At 35.8% G+C, this 17,021-nt stretch overlaps 2 protein-coding genes across 3 annotated transcripts in view; one reads left to right on the top strand and one right to left on the bottom strand.

Annotated features, from left to right (window-relative positions):
• Window positions 1–293: 293 nt before the first annotated feature.
• ppm1k (protein phosphatase, Mg2+/Mn2+ dependent, 1K) lies at window positions 294–9,968 on the bottom strand. Of its 2 annotated transcripts, none has more exons than XM_024259365.2 (7): window positions 8,927–9,968; window positions 7,657–8,135; window positions 6,947–7,047; window positions 4,278–4,443; window positions 3,688–3,832; window positions 3,394–3,528; window positions 294–1,852 (listed from the first exon to the last, which is right to left on the bottom strand). In XM_024259365.2, exons 2-7 carry the CDS (start codon window positions 8,103–8,105, stop codon window positions 1,721–1,723), a joined length of 1,128 nt encoding a protein of 375 aa, XP_024115133.1. In that variant the 5' UTR covers window positions 8,106–8,135; window positions 8,927–9,968; the 3' UTR covers window positions 294–1,720. The 2 variants fall into 2 exon arrangements, with proteins under 2 accessions (XP_024115133.1, XP_024115132.1); XM_024259364.2 differs by having other exon boundaries at window positions 9,004–9,961.
• A 523-nt stretch (window positions 9,969–10,491) lies between these two features.
• Window positions 10,492–17,021, top strand: part of herc3 (HECT and RLD domain containing E3 ubiquitin protein ligase 3) — a 30,453-nt gene continuing 23,923 nt past the window's right edge. The window contains exons 1-7 of the mRNA XM_024259366.1: window positions 10,492–10,613; window positions 11,964–12,314; window positions 13,214–13,373; window positions 13,879–13,955; window positions 14,770–14,991; window positions 15,289–15,380; window positions 16,809–16,939. Of these exons, the coding sequence (XP_024115134.1) occupies window positions 12,092–12,314; window positions 13,214–13,373; window positions 13,879–13,955; window positions 14,770–14,991; window positions 15,289–15,380; window positions 16,809–16,939 (905 nt within the window). The 5' untranslated portion in view covers window positions 10,492–10,613; window positions 11,964–12,091. The remainder of the gene's footprint in view (window positions 10,614–11,963; window positions 12,315–13,213; window positions 13,374–13,878; window positions 13,956–14,769; window positions 14,992–15,288; window positions 15,381–16,808; window positions 16,940–17,021) is intronic.

Here is a 17,021-nt window from a genome sequence, read left to right as displayed (position 1 = left end):
TGCTGCATTAACATATACATGGGCAAGTTAATGGCTCATCAGTGACCCACCATGACACAACAATGGGCTCTCAGACTAAAGGGGGGGAACTCTTCCCTGCGCAAATTTGCGCAGGCTTAGGAATTCTAGTGTTAAACCAAACATGATAAAAATTTTTTGAAAATCCTTCAAGCCGAACTAAAACATCATGAGCTCCGTAGTAATGATGTCTACTAGCAAAGTAAAAGTTGTCTTTTAAGTTAAATATTTTGACTTTAGACTAAAGCCATTCATTTTCAATATGAAAGAAAATAAAACTTGGAGACATCTTTATTTTATTTAGATAATTTACACCTAAAGAAACCAACCAACAATAAAGATCACATTACACTCCAATAGTACAAAGGAGAGATACTGCAACTTGTTTTAACAGAGTACAATAAAATATTCACACAGTGAAATATTATTTATGTACAATGCTGGTATTATTATAATTACATTTAGTTCAAGATGTAATTCAAAAGTAATACACTCCCCCACCAAAAAAAGATTGTTTTGCAAAATTTGCAACAATTATCAACAAAACATAGTTCATAAATACAAAGAATGGAATTGTTTTAAAGTCACAGAACATGAGATAATACTAACTGGACAGTCCATCAAGCAGTTCAAAGCCTCGTACTGGAAAATGCTTCAACTAACATTAGATCAGTCAAGACTAGTATACAGTTAATAACCAGTATGCAATGCAAATCTAAAAAGAAAACATTCACAGTCATTCATGGCTCATAAAACATAGTGTTGCATTAGGATTGCTTTTTTCTGACCGACTGACACAGATGGTAGAAATGAAGAACTACTTTTTCAACCAAAGGTTTTCAGTGTGGAAAATTAGATTCAAATTTGAGGGATTTAACTAAGGTAAAAACCATTTAAAGAATTTACACAATTGTAGGTGTGATTAAATAACTGTAATTCAAACATACTTTGAACATGTCTATACCCTGAACACTTTTATCTCTCAGATAGCCGTCAGTTCAATGCAAATACTTGCACGAGATAAATAAATGTCTAAAAAAAGAACAAAAACAGGTGATCATTCAGGGATCTAGTTTCTGTATTGTTAACTCAAGCTTCTGAAATGCTATTTTGACTAGAAAGTAAAGCGCATGACAACAAAGACATGCATTTGTCCTATTCCTTAAAGAACATTTTCAGTGATACTGATATTAGCCAAGCTAACATCTTAAGAATCTCAGCTGTGTTTGGGTGCACATATTCCACAAAACGTATTTGAAACACATTTAGACATTTATTTATGTAACTTGGCATCAAGTCACAGAGACACTAAAAAATTATACTATATTTGTACAGTGAGATTTTATCTAAAATACAACATTCTATTTATTGATTATCAAGTTTTCAAGTTCAAGTGCTGCCAAATGTTTGCATCTGCTAAAAGGAGTCAAGAGGAATGCTAACCCTAATTGGCAGGGTGAGTATTATTGTTGTAAAGTTTACTTTACTACTAAAAATACTAGCATCTATGGGGTCATTATCTTGCAGAGAATGAGAATGTTTTTTTGTGCAAATGATGAATGTGCTGCCACCTACTTGACAAAGGCCAACATTGCAGTGCTCTTCCCAACATTTTATAGCCACCTGCATCTATGTATTATTAAGGGTATAGAAAGTATTGCACGCAGTAGTTGGGTCCACAGATCACAGCTCTTGGTTCTGATTACGCCCAGCGACCGCTGGACACAAAGCTTCTGCTGAAGGAGAAATGCGTGTCAGAACTCCGGTGTTTTCCCCACGCTCCAAAGGGCACCACGATGATTGTACTGTTGTCCTCCGACCCATAATGTAGAGCCTAATAGAGAGCAAAAAGGAAAATAGCAACATATATGAGAGGACATTTTTGAAACCAATTTGATACTTTTTTTGGTTAACAGTTAATGTCCATCAGGAAAAAAGTGGTAGACTTGAGGCATAAATGAAAGCTTGAAATCTGTTTTTTTTAAGCCTAAACTTTTCATTCAAACACTATTACCAGCTGAAGAATGATGTTCATAATCTGTCCTGCCCGGATAAATAAAAAGGTTCAATTAAATTAACTATCTTTTTGATTGATGGAGGGAAAATCACCACAAGTTTACAATATTAACAGCAAAGGAAGTAAAGAGAACTAAAGTATTTTAGTCCCCATTAGAAAACAGTAAACTAACATTATTCTCAAACATAAATCAATCTAAAACGACAATCCCTCCCTTTGTGCAGACAGTATTCTGCAGTATTCACAGGTCCGTGCTGCAGTCACTTGTAGGTGGGCAGATTAGCAGGAGACCTGTGATCTGTTTTGTCTGCTGGCCTCATGTTGATGGAATGCTGCCTGGCAGCAAGCATGACCCTTAGTGTGGAAACTTTCACTTCAACCTATGAAAATATGACTAACAGAGACACTCCCCACTAACACAACAAGCATCAGAGCTATGTCTTTTAAGAAACCTTGTTTAGGGCATGGACCGGATGAATACCAGATACAGGTTGAAGTGGTTGTTTGATACTTGAGTTTCTCTGTAAATATCTGAGGCTGGTTTAAACTTTATTTGCACAATGTATTTAATGCAGGAACTGTTCAAATGTAATACAAAATTTCTCTCAGCCCATAACTGGTCAAGGTGGAAGCTAAAAGAAAAGATAAAAAAAACTAAAACTGGTATTTTCGAGATGAATCCACAGTTTGATCAACTTTATTAGCAGTATCCTCGTATCCAGCTGAATATGATGCGTTACTATCATGGTGTGTGGGAACAACACTCACTATAAATCCATATTGGGAGTACAGACTCCTGATTTTTGTCTGTTAAATACTGATTTACTTTTTTCTTTTAAGTTAAAGCTTCTTTTCTTTTTTCTCATTGGTTATTTTCTGGCCAAAGAAACTTTCCAAATATCTTTAACTTTTGTTAACTTTGCTAGCTTGGGGGTTTCAATTTAGCAGTCGGTGCAGTTGCTTTAAGAAAGCAATGGAGAACCGAGTGATTTGTGTCAAGAATGATTCGGATGTGGTGGGGAGAATTTAATTTTCCAAAATAAAACTTCCTTCCGAATCAAATTTGGAATAAAACGAAAAAATATTTGTGGTGCTTTGTTTTCTCTGGAGCCCGGTACCAACTGTCCCATGAACTGGTACCGGTCCCCGGCTCTGAGTTTGGAGGACCACCACTTTAAGATACAGATGCAATGAGGAGCAACTACACTGGAATTTTTATGCGTCTGAAAAACAACGTAGATTTAGTTTTGAGATGTATGAAAAATTAACTGGATCTGCAATATAGAACTATTAAAAATTAATCTTCCTTCGTAAAAAATGTTACACACAATTATAAAAAAACCTCAGAGATGGTTTACCTGATCAGATATTCTCTGAGCTGCTTCTTTGGGGTCGTGGCATTGGCCAATAATACTGCAGATCTCCTGGCTGTTCATGATGAAGTTAACTCCATCTGTAGTCAGCGCCAGGAAAGAGTCATGGACATGATGTAGCTAGAGGAAAAACAAACACATTATATCAGATAGAACCTCAAAGGGTAAACTGTCTTCTAGACCGTTTTAACACCAACAAGTCAGTAGATAAAGTAGTGTTGGTGGATCAGTATGTTTACAGCCAACTTGTGCTTTGAGCTTCTGCATTTTTAAACTTACCAAGATTCTTTTGGTCTCAGGCTCCGCAATGACTCCTGTCTTTTTCAAGTCCAAGTCTCCGATGCTGCGAGTCATTGCCAACCTCCCGTTCACGTTGGGCTGTCCCAGACTGTTCCAAGTGATAAAACCCCCACTCCTTTTTACCCTTTAGGTCAATGCAAATGCAGAAATGAAGAATGGAGAGGTATTTCATGAGTGATCGGCAAACTTATTTTTAATTTTATTCCTTATTTCTGCAATTGAAATGATTTCTGATTTTGCAAAGTTAAACTTTTTTTTTTGATAAAAACATCTTCCAGTACTGAAGTGTTTGACATAAAAAAGTCTCTTATAGTTTATTGTAGAGGAGCTCAGGTCAAAACAGTAACAATGTCAGGATTTGGTCAGGTTTGTTTTTAGTCATTTCTGATGCAGATCTACAGAGGTTATATAACTGGCGTTAAATGCATGCCCTTAACAATTTAGCGACACAATCTAGTATAGCAAACACAGACGTGCAATAGTTTGACTCATCTTGATATTTCACACAGTTCCTCTGTATTCTGTTATCTCCAAATGTGACATGACACACACCGTCCTCACACCCGTACCTTTCTTTCTCATCCTTTCTCTCTGGGGTGTGATCCACTGTCAGTTTAACGGCTTTGCCCTTTCGGCACAACATGGCGCGGCTGTCCCCCACACTGGCGACCACCAGTTCGATGCCGTCCCTCAGCAGAGCCACAGTGGCAGTGGTTCCTGAATTTATCCCCGGTCCTACAGAGACATCAGAGGAACCGTTAGAGCAGTAAAAGTTAAAGAAAGAAAAGACCAGAAATGACCACACAACAGGACAACAATCACATTGTGCATACACATCCTCACATTCATACACTAGAATAAAAAAAAAAATGAAACATGGTTTTGAAGTCTTCTAAGTAACAAACTAGAGATTCCACAGTAAAACAACAAGGAGTCAATAACATGCAAGTAGCAGCATAGATGAGACATTACAACAAAATGTACACCAGCTTAGTCTAAAGTTGAACCTCCAACACACAAAAAGATAAAAAAAAATAACCAAAATAACAAAACCATTACTGAGAGGGCTGACACCTTCTACCACTAGCCCATAATAATAAAAGCATAAATTGTATTTAAAATATTTTTTCCACAAGTATGCCAAAATCTAAGGACTATACAACAAATATTTTTTTAGGATAAAAGTAATTATTATTTTTTAAAACATTGGTAAAGCTTTTCACATTCTGGTTCTGCTGAGGCCAAAATGCAAACACGATACGGGACGACTACAACAAAACTTTTTTGTTCAATATGTTGGTCGTTCATACAGGACATTATAAAATAGAATAAAGACGAGTTGATCTAGCGGCGATGATTTGGATTGAGTTAGATTGTTGTTCTATGTTCACACTGGCCTTGGTAAATGAAAAGTCCATGTAAACGTGCGTAAATGCACATTTTGGTATTCAAAACTTTAGCATTCACTCATCGCTTTGCAAGTTTTTAAGTCAGTTTTTGGGCTCTACATACAAAACGTACAGGCAGATTCTCCCCTAGCCCGTCTTCAGCGGAAGGGGTGTGGCTTTCCAACAAACTCACTCCTGATTAGTGAGAGTGGTTGCTATAGAAACTTGAACAGCTTACTGGTTCCAAAATGGCGACCGCATTTACATCATTTAGCTGGAACCTGAGATAAGACATTTTCTATTGGCGACATCACAGCCTTGTTTTGTCCATCTCCATATGTCAATGGTCTGAAAACCATATGCTAAAGGTGCGTTCAAGAACCTGTATTCAGCGCGTTTCTGAACGCACGGCTCATGATTGCTGTGAACTTAGCATTAAAAGTGCAAATAATTTTCCTCATTAGATCTCGACACTGTATATGTGTAAGTCTGTTGTGACATAACTCTTTAAAAATAAACTAACACTGAGCTCTATAGTTTGACAAATCAGATGTGTGGGCTTCTACAACTCCCATCTGTTGATGCTTCCAAATGCTTATAAATGTTCATATAATAAGAAAGGAGAGAATCCTTTCTTATTATATGAACATTTATAATTTCCCCAAGTCTTTTACTATAATTGATCCCACGATTCTAGGTTTAAACCAAACTGTATATTGAACTACTAAATCAAAGTTGACGTTGCAAACATTAAACTTGTGTGGTGCTAAATTTAAGGACTTAGTGTTTATTGTATAATTATTTTTCACCAGGTTTAGTAGACTTGTTACTTGCATTTAAGCAAATTGAAAACTACTCCATTTCTTAATTTGTAGGGTTATTCTTTTTATACATCATCTATAGAATATATTTAATCACTGTGAGTAATAAAGTATCTGTCATCAGTTTATATGGTAGTCCCGTTGCCACTGACAATAGCTGTACATCCCATTCAACTTGTCATGAATGCACTGTCTTACAGAAAGCCCTGTTTACACTTGGTTGAGAGCAGGAAAAAGAAAAGAGAGAGGATTGAGAGAAAGAAAGGGGAACCTTCCAGTAGTCCAGGATTTAGGACCCGCTGGACTCTCCTTCAATATCTAGCCTCTCGTCATCCACACTGGTACCAAGGGGCTCCAGCTCTGAGCTGGGTCTGCAGCTGCCGTAGATAACATGCACACACATACAGGCATATTGGAACATTTCACACAGTGTGGCCTTGGCGTGGCCACACAACAGCTAAGCTTGCTAGCAAATTTACACTAACTTACTCATGCCAAACAACGGTTTACTAAACTACTGTATTAAGGCAAACATGTAAATAAGTATTTTTAACATGTTTTGCATATTTATATATATATTCAGAATACTAGATTTTAACCTTAACATTAACATTGACAGTGACAATAAAAACAAAAGATTTCAAATTAAAGGAAAGACATGATCAGAAAGCAAAAACAATAAGCCAGGCGTTACATTGATAAAACTATTAAATCCTCAAGTTCAACCTCTTTTTTGGGGGGAATAAAGTTTTCTCTTTAAATTTCTACCACTATGTGCACAAATATCTATATTTGAATTCAAAACAATGCTATAAAGCAATAGCACCAACATCTGCAACACTTTAAATAGAAACCTACGAAACCTTGCATGAAAAGAGAAACCTCTGACCTAAAGTGCTTAGTGTGTTAGTTGGAAAAATTCCAAGCCTAAGATAGGTGCAATAGATTTAAGAAACATTTACTACAATTATATTTATACACACTATACTCTCAAATGTCAAAAGAAGGTATCAAAATGACAGAACCTACCATTTGGAAAGAAGTGCAAGTGCTTCGCAAAAGCTTTGTCTATTTCAAGGAAGGCTTTTGTTAAAACCATCTCCAAATTGTCGTCTTCTGCCAGGAAACTCCTGAAATAAGACAGTAATAAAATTAGGCGTAAAGATGTTGGATCATGAAACTAAAATTGGGAAAAATGTATTTATTTATTTTTTTACCAATCTTTTTTGACACATGGTTTCATAACCTATGCTTTAACCTGCACACTAACACTGTACTCAATGTTGCATAACTGTGTTCTCCAAGTCAACCTAACTTCTGTGTTACTTTGGTGAGTATCTCATGATATACAACAGATATCACCAAACAAAAATGTAATACGTATGATGAGCCACAATAGTTGTCCCTTCTTTAACAAAGTTTTCTGCAAAAGCCAAATAAGTTCCGACCTTTCAAATAGAAGCTCTTGAAAATTTAACTCCAATGAACTATTATGAAACCCCATGGAAATCCATGCAGAGGACACTTAAACAAAATTATGAATTTAAGGAGATTCAAGCTGAATCAAACAGCAGCATGACAAAATACTATGATGCAATAAAAAAAAATGCTTAATCTAGCACAAAAATTATTTTTAAAATGTGATAATTCAGTGCACTTCTTAGAAACAGGAATCAATAAACATAGTTTTGCTTTGAGTAAATATTAAAACAATAACTGATGCTGTTTAGTTTCCTTACTTGATGTATTTCTCCATGTATTTTTCACAGAAATCAGCTGCCTCTGGTCCACCATGTCCATCAAATACAGCAAAGTAGTGAATGTTTTCAGTCATTTGGGACACTTGGAATCGGTCTTCATTCTCTTTCCGCTGTCCAATGAGGGAGGCACAGCCAACCTTCATTAAGTTAACATTAGGAATGATTTTGCCATAACGGATGCTGGGAGGAAGCAGTATAGGCTCATCAATGCGATCATCCCAGATGCCAAACGAATCCCAAGTGGTAGGGCGGCCGCTACTGTCCGGATCAAAGCGCGAGCTGCTGTACTGTCTCCTCGAAGGTCCGAAAAGTTTCCTGTGGAAGTGTGTCAGCTCTGGGAAGTTTTCATGCTGGAAAAGCAGCGGGACCAAAGCCTTCTGTACAAGACCACTGGACCTGGTCAGGCGGGCAAGACAGGCACAGGACATCACCACAACAGGAGCGTAAAGATGTCCACACTAAAAACAAAACAAAAACAAAATGAAAATTTCAGATAAGACAAAGAATGTAAATACATAATCAGTTATATAGATTTAGGATTTTCCATGTTAAAAAAGCACTTGAGATCTTGTTGTCTATCCTAGTGTTCTATTGTCAGATCCATTATTTACATTTAACAAATAAATCAAATATAACATATATGTAGAAAGTAACAAATTATTTCCTCTTTAAATTCTAAATTTTTACCTAATTAAGTCGTCAGCCTCAGATAAGTTGTTAATAGTAAACCTAACAATTGAAGGACTATATATGCACATGCATCCATTTTTATCAGTTTTATTAGTTTAAAGCACTTTTAACCTACCCGCATTTACACTTTTCAGCATTAATTATACTTTTAAGAATGTGTTTATTAACAAAAAAACCTTATGTTATTAATGTATTAATTAAATTCTATCTATGTGTGATAGTTATTTGAGTTCTACTTTAAAAACATATGCTTCGTATCGCAATGCTGAAAACGTATTGCATCAGTCGCCCACAAATACCAACAACGTAACAAATGATGCTATTGTTGACAATCAAGCTAGCTGCCTAAGCCCGTACCAGTCAAGCTACACGTCAGCGTATATGTTAAAACCAATAGGCCGTTGTAGATTCGAGGGAAAATACTTACATGGGATAATTATTACATTACTAAAATAAATATGATTATTGTTTGCCAACTAAAACACATTAGCATTGCACAGAAAAAGCTAATTGAAAAGCTAGCTAGGTTGGTAGTTTCGGTTAGATTCGCGGGTTTTACCCATTTTTGAGGCCTTCTCTTTCAGCTCTGTAGAAATAAATAAATAAATAATGGCACCCTCATATTTTCGAACATACCCTAATTAGGACCTTTGTGCTCGAATCCTTTGAGAAGTGTCTACAATAAGAACGGAATTCGCCGCCTTCACCAATAACGTTCACAAGCAGTTGATTCTTCGACGATGTTGATTCACTGTAGGGCTGTGGTGCTGAGCGACCAATCAGAGCGAATCTGGTAGCACGCCCCGTAAACAAAGCTTATGATTGGTCACTTGAAGATTATTGACAGTTGGCTACACCAATCAGACAACGGAGTTCTCTTAGAAACATCCAGAGAAAAAAATGGCCCCGTGGAAAGCATAGGTGTTATTTACTGTCAACGAGCTGCCGAAGTTGCGTGGAAATTTTAGAAATTTTCCAAGCATGCCGATGTTTGACCTTTTCTAGGTTTCCCATTGTTTATGGGAAAGTTTTTTTTTTTCGTTTTTTTTTATTTATTTTTTTTTTATTTTTTTATTTTATTTTATTTTTTTTACCGGAACTGAAAGTATAGGAGAAACGTTCAGATTTGTTTTCTTATCTAAGTCTTTTCTAAGTTTCTAAGCTCAATTTATTTGAATTCCTTGGTCAATACAGGATTCCAGGTTTACATTTTCAGTTTTTGATGGATAAAACAGTTAATAGGAAATCAACGAGGCCTACGTGTTGCTTTATAAAAATAATAATAATAATAAAAAAAGATCAATCAATAAATAAATAGAGGAACTCTGTCTGTGAAGACATAAATAGTTTGTTGCAATCGGGTAGAAATAACAGGACCACCCCAAAAAATCAGTAATCACATTGCATGTTAAATTTTTTAGTATGAATTTGTCATTTATGCCATATGCAGAAATGGACTTTGGATTTTGATTGTGAAATTGATTTTCAAGGAATCAAAATAAAAAAAGACAAACAAATAAGATAAAGGCTACATCTATACATAGATATATCAAAGTGTGGACTGCAAAACCACTGATTTGCTTGTTTTCACTGTTCAATTTGACACATTTCCCCCCCAATTTTTGTACTCTGCTAAATGCTGCTTTAGCTTTCTTTTCTTACTATTTGGTATTTATTCTATGTACTCCTGTAAATCATTACCTTCACTGTACTAAAATGGACATTTTCTGACACCCATGGATTGCATTAGGCCACACTGTAAATTCTAAAATAGTTTGGCCATAGTAATAATCAGATTTTTGTGTCTTGCTTGTGGTGGATGATCTTGGTTGACTAAATGGAATGTTGTAATTAAGTTTTGTCATTTTGTCTGAATTGTTTGAAGGTGTTTTAAAAACATTCTCGTAGGTTCCATCATTAAAAATTCAACCCTGAAAAAGTATGACAAAGACCAAACATTTACACTCTTTAGAAGACATATTGCTGGAATACATAGTCTTTTGAAGATATATATTTTAACAATATTTTTTTTATTACTAGTAACCCAAAGTTTATATATATTTTTTTATATTATTGGATCTAATAGGTTACAAAAAGCAATGTAACACCACCACTTCCGGTCAAGTGAGCCAATTGTTTATTACATAGCAGCCAGGTTGGGTGACGTAGGATTCATAGGCACTTCCTCGTTTGTTTTTCTAACCGAACCGAAACCAAACATCCACATTCATGATGCATCTGTCCAGGTAAACACGACGTTTCAATCCTATAGAAAGCGGTTGCGTTTTTCTTTACCTCACGATGCTACGTAGCGGACACGGAAGAAATTGGGATAACCATTTCGTTTGGAGGAAGGAAGGAAGGAGCTGCTGCTTTAGCTAGCCGTGGTCAGCTAGCTTGGGTTATAGTAGATTTTTAAGATGTGCTTTTGATTTTGACGAGGACACAACTCGATAAATGTTAATGTAATATTTAAAGACAAACTCTGGTTGTCACTTTTTTTGTATAAATTAAGCAATCGAGCTAAGCTAGCACTTGATCTTGCAAATGACGAGAAGGCAGAATGTTTCTTTTTTACTTTGCTGCTAGCATAACTGGACTATTTTGTTAAAGCAATCATATGACGTGCATAAATCCAATAGTTTGTAGGTCCAGTCCCTGTAATACATTTGTTCTATAAAGTGGACGTCATGTGTAGTTAGGAAGAACTGAAAACATCTAGTTCCTTGGTGTCAACATTTTGTAAACAAAACTTTTCACAGTCAGCAGAATCTTGGGCTTTATTTCACTTTGTCTCACATTTGTATTGACACCAAAAGTAAAGCTAAGATGATTAAAAATACTATTTATGTTCAATAGTTCACCAGAAAAAAAGTAAAAATCAGACAAAAGTGATCTTTTGTAAGATGAACTTGTGTTTATTTATCCAGTTATTGGGATATTAAGTCCTTGGTGCATTAAAAACACAAAGTAGAGAATCAACAACTATTATATTTGGTCATTTTTTCTCTATTCTTTTTATATGTCCTGCTAACTATTTTTTTAAATAAACCTGTTTGCCATTTTTACATACTGTGTATTTATTGTTTACTTCTAAATAACATAAAAATATTTTTGATATTAATTTATTTTATTCTAACTATGTATTGACAAACAAAGGAAAACAAGTGTAGCTAAATAGGCATTATAATGAAGTATTATTATGAATTATTTTGCATTAAAGCAAGGGAATTTGGGATATTTTTTAATATATAATCTAATTTATATGCTGTACTTTAATTTTCTCATAGATTCTTGATTAGAGTTTTTGTTTGTTATTATTGTCTCTGTTTACTCGGTGCGTACATGCACTGTGAGTGGATGGATACGAGGGCGGGGCCCTTTGAAGCCGCTTAAGCCAGGATTACAGCGTCAGGTTTTTTTTTAATGCACTGCCTGTTCCTCTGTCATTGTGTTTACATCTTTTTAGTCACAATCATCTCCAAGTTTAATCTCTACCTCATTGTGAAAACAGTGTTGGGATGCACAAACAAGGCAAAGTTATCTCGAAGCATTCCTTATGAACATAACAACAGAGTCCTTTTGTTTTCTTTTAGGGTTGGAATGTACACGAAGAGGAGAAAGCGGGACAGTTCTCACCCTTAGACCTTTCTCTGTTCCTGAATTTGACTGTCACTCGCTCTGCTTCTCCATATCGCTCCCCATTTCCAATCACTTCGCCGCCATGTTGTGCTGGGGGAACGCCAGAGATGGGCAGTTGGGCATCGGCGTGGAGAGGAATCCCGTTTTCGAACCAAGGATGTGTCACGTGTTCAGCGGCAGGGGGCTGAGAGAGGTTGCGTGTGGCGGACAACACACGCTGTTCTTACTGCAAGACGGTAGCGTGTACACATGTGGTTCCAACAGCTGTGGACAGCTGGGCCACGACAAAGCTGGGAATTCTCCAGGTACGCTTTACGTGTCAACGAAGACGCAGAGATTCCTGGAAACCTTAAAGAAAGTTGTATAGAATTTTTAATATGCTGAAGATTGTAACCACACCTGTTTATAATAATGGCTGTGCTTCTTGTGATAGAACAAATGTATGCATAATTTAATAATCATTATGACTATTTAAAGCAATCATAACTACATTATTTTGCTATAAAACAATTTCTGACATATATGTAAACCTCCCATATGAACAGAAACCATATTGCACAAGGAGTTTTTAAATAAATGTTAGTTATAAATGTGAACTAATGATTTTTGGAAGTTTCATTTTTTTAATGTGACACTGTTTTATTATGTTTTATTATATCATAGTAAAATAGTTGAAAATTCACCCTAATATAATTCATGAAGGACTTGACAAATGCACTTGTGTTAAGATGATATAAAAGAAACACAGTAAAATGCTAAAAAGTAAACAGGTTTTTCTTCAACTTTAACTAAACTATTAAAATAGCAAGTTTTTTTTCTCTGGATTTACTCCTGACTTATTTTTTTTAAAATAATTTCTATATTCTGAAACATAAAAGACAGTTTTTGAATTTAATGTCCATATGTTTATCTTCTTACCATTTGCATAGCCAGCATTTGTGATGAATAAATATGATGTTGTTGGGTGCATTTCCTTTAAATGGATGTGGTCTGTGAGGAAAATACAAAAGATTTTTTCACGCTTCAAAACACAAACACAACGTGGTTGGGTTAAATGAACAAAAGATTTAAATCTGAGTGGTACGGTCCAGACCAGTTCTTACCAGAAAACAAGATGATTTTAAACTACATTTTTGTATTGTAACCTTGTATTTTTCCCGAATTCATCACAATGTTTTGGTAAAATGCAACTTTCTCCTGACAGAGCTGGTGGGGGCTCTGGATACCCAGAAGATAACCATGGTGTCGTGTGGTCGGGCCCATTCAGTGGCGGTGAACGAGCAGGGTCAGGTGTTCGTGTGGGGGGCTGGAGACGGCGGTCAGCTTGGTCTGGGCGCTGCAGAGACGGCTGTTCGGATCCCAAGGTGATTTTTTATGAAAGACTGGAAACTGTCAACCTAGCACCTCACACAACCTGGAGTGTGCTTTTTTTTTTTTGGAATAAGTCTATGTGGGGGGGGAAGCAAGAAAGATAGACATTAATGGTTATGATGAGCTTCTGGCAGCTTTGAACCCCTTTATTTCAAATTATATAAAAAACATTCTTCAGTGTTTTATTCAGGGTGATGTAGAAATTGCATCCATTATGCCCATATTGCAACAGCTCTGACTAATGCACCAGAATTCTATGTAAACCACTGAAACACAGAAGCAGCTGAAATGAGGAGGTAAAATAGAGTAATTTGTTTACTGCTATTTTTAACCCCTTAACTTGGTTGATGTATGAGAAAAATGTAATATCCATTACGCGTTCCGACTCTTTCCAAATGTGTTCTAATGGGCTGTATTTATCCCAGCCTTCTGTTGCAGTGTGAAGTGTTGTTATTTTCTTCTAGCTTTTGGTTTAGTTGTTTTTCCTTTTCTCCACAGGTTGGTTAAAAAACTGTGTGACCACAGCATCTCCCAAGTAGTGTGTGGAAACCAGCACTGCATCGCACTTTCACGAGGTGTGAATGACGCATTCTTCATGACACTCAAGCAAAATCCAAAGCTAGAATTGTATCTTTTTTGCATTAAATATCAGAGCAGTCTGCACTTGAGTTCAAGTTGATCCTAAACACTCCCAAGAAAACACTTGGTATCATTTTAGTTATATTTTTATCATTATACATTATTGTTCAGGGTCAATGTGATTTCTGAAACAAAATGGGGCTGAATCACACCAATAGATGTCAGAGTTCAGTGGTGATAAAGTAGGCTGTGTTCCCTTCATCAGGGAAACGCATAACTGCAAGCAAAGTAAGGCACTCTCGGAAATCCACTTTTTTAGGATTAAGACATTTTTTATTAATTTAAATTAGAATATTCTGTTTAAAATTGAAGTATATCGTACAGCATGGTATAAAGTTTTTGCATTTTCTTCCAGAATTGATTTAGTAAAGTGTAGAAACCTTATGTAAGATTGTATTTACCAATATTAAAGGACAAAGCGCTTGAAAGTCCCGCTCCAGGCATATTTTTCTCTACAATAAAATTATTCCCAGTCATTTTTTCATTATGATGATGAAGTTTAATCCAAAATTATAAAGCCTTTGTGTTTTTTTAAGTCATATTTTATGCAACAGGAAGGGGATGGGGGCGGGGTTGTTCTGCACCAAACAGATTTTTCTACTAAAAAGGATACAATCATATTTAAAAGACCACTGGCAACACTTTTAGAGTAGATTATCAGAGTGAGATTTTAATTAAACTTATATATAAAGATGCTTAAGGTAGTTTTCTGGATGTGTGTGAATTGAGTTTCTCTGCGCTTACTCTCAGACGGCCAGCTGTTCACGTGGGGCCAGAACAGCAGCGGTCAGCTCGGTCTGGGAAAAGGAGAGACCGGCAAGCTGTCTCCTTCCCCGGTCAAGTCCCTGGCAGGAATCCCTTTGGCTCAGATCACCGCGGGAGGAGACCACTGCTTTGCAGTCTCCATGTCCGGAGCTGTATTTGGCTGGGGCAAAAACAAGGCTGGTCAACTGGGGCTCAACGATAAACAAGGTACTAATGAGAAATAAAATGTTGTTTGAAATATGAAGGGTTTCTTAAGGTACAAGGAAGTCTTTTTTTTTTTTTTAACAACTTTATTTGTGGAATAAAATTTACATTTTATACGACTTCAACGATTTCTTTTATTCTTTATTTACTTACTGCATACTTATTAAAATAAATTTTTATTCCAATTAGTCCTTAAATGATTAAGCCTCAGTGTGCCATTATTCCCATCTCCTCTTGAGTATTTGCATCAAATGTAAAGAGTGCAACGCCGTGAACTTTGGTTGTCATTCCTGTCTTCAGATCGGGCCGTTCCATGTCATATCAAGTTTTTGCGATCTCAGAAAGTTGTTTACATCAGCTGTGGAGACGAACACACAGCCGCCCTCACAAAGGTATGAACCCCGACCGAGAGATTTATGACTATATAAAACAAAATATATATTGATGTTTAAAAAAAACAGTGTAGAAAAGTGTCTAACATGGTCTGAGATTATGTTTTGGAGTCTGTCCATCAGGTTGACCTGCTAAAGGGCTCTGTGTAATATAGGTATATTTTTTAATTTTGTTTATCTTCTTTTTGGGACACAAATGCTTTTCTTTAAGCCCAAAAGTAGCCAGGTCTAAAGGAATCTATAATCCACTACAAAAATAGGTAGCCTCAAAATAGAAGAACATGAATCTTAAGGAGAAAATCTCTAGAAAAGTAGTCAAATTATCTGTATGCAGCAAGTAGTTTTTACTAAACAAGAAATGTTTTATTAAGATATCAAACCTAGAAACGAGGAGTTCCACACAAGCATTCAAAAAGGGAAAAATACGATTCAAAAAAGCTACTGTTAAATAGAATTGCTTCAAATTGAATGTTCTTCAGGAAAATAAGTTTTTTTTTGCTAGTTGTAAGTAAATGTTTTTTTGTTTTTTGTTTTATTTACCTCATTGTAGTTCTTTTTGATTACAGTAATATGTGGGAATGACTCATTTTAGAACAAATTGAGAATATATTCTTAGTTCAAGTTTACCCATTGTTGTAAATCCTTATAAAATCTAAAACTAGCAGTTATTCTTAAATAAGTATAATTAAATATAATTTCTTGTTTCCAGATAATGACAATTTCATTCTAAATTGTTAAAATTCGTTGAATTAAAAAAAAAAATCCTTATATATTACTGTGCTTCCTTCCTATTACCTTCAGCAGTTTTCTTCCAGATTCCAGCTCTTAATGATCGCTCATTTCTAGAAAAGCTTGGAAAGTTTGTAGAGCAAAGATAATTGAAAACAACTTCAAGCCTGTCTTGAATGTCTAAAAACAAGGTGTCAAATAGTTTGACGTGTGGATGCTGATGGTCCCACTTGGATAACGTTCCTCTGCTTCTGGACTGGTTCTTCTGGAGGTTTTCCCCTTCGTCTGTTTGCTGATTTCTAGAGACTGAATGTGGTCATGAAGAATCACGAGTCTTGATGCTAAGTTTTTAGTTTCTTTGTGGCTTTTCTAGATGAAGTCTAATGTTTTATTTCCTCATTTGGGGAATATTTACCATAACTGATCCCTTGTGTCTGTATTAAACTTTTCTTTTATAGAGGAACGGTAAAAAAAATGTTTCAATTTCAGTTAAAAATAAAAGTCGTATTACTGTGCAGACTAGTTAAAGAACAGTGATTAGACTTTATGTATTTAGGGTAGTTTCGAGAATTAGAAAAAGAAAAAAAGTAGCCCCCTCATTTGATTTGAATCAAGTAAAGAACAAAACTTTTCTACCCTGTCTGAGTTTACTCAATAAATGTCATACAGAACTAATAACATTCTCTTGCTGCTCTGCAGAACGGAGGCTTATTTACCTTTGGGGATGGCTCCAGGGGGCAGCTAGGTCATGGTTCCAGCAATAATGAACTTTTACCGAGGCGAGTTATGGAGCTCATGGGAACTGAAGTGTCCCAGATCACATGTGGAAGGTACGGTCTCTTCTTAAACTACTTCCTTCTTTAATGTTTACGTAACACACCTAAATTCTTTCTTTTAGGAGCCAAAAGTTAA

This window comes from Oryzias melastigma, linkage group LG1 (genome assembly GCF_002922805.2).
Source record: "Oryzias melastigma strain HK-1 linkage group LG1, ASM292280v2, whole genome shotgun sequence".
Lineage (NCBI taxonomy): Eukaryota > Metazoa > Chordata > Actinopteri > Beloniformes > Adrianichthyidae > Oryzias > Oryzias melastigma.
The sequence above is the reverse complement of the archived record's forward strand: the minus strand, read 5'-3'. Positions and strand labels throughout refer to the sequence as shown.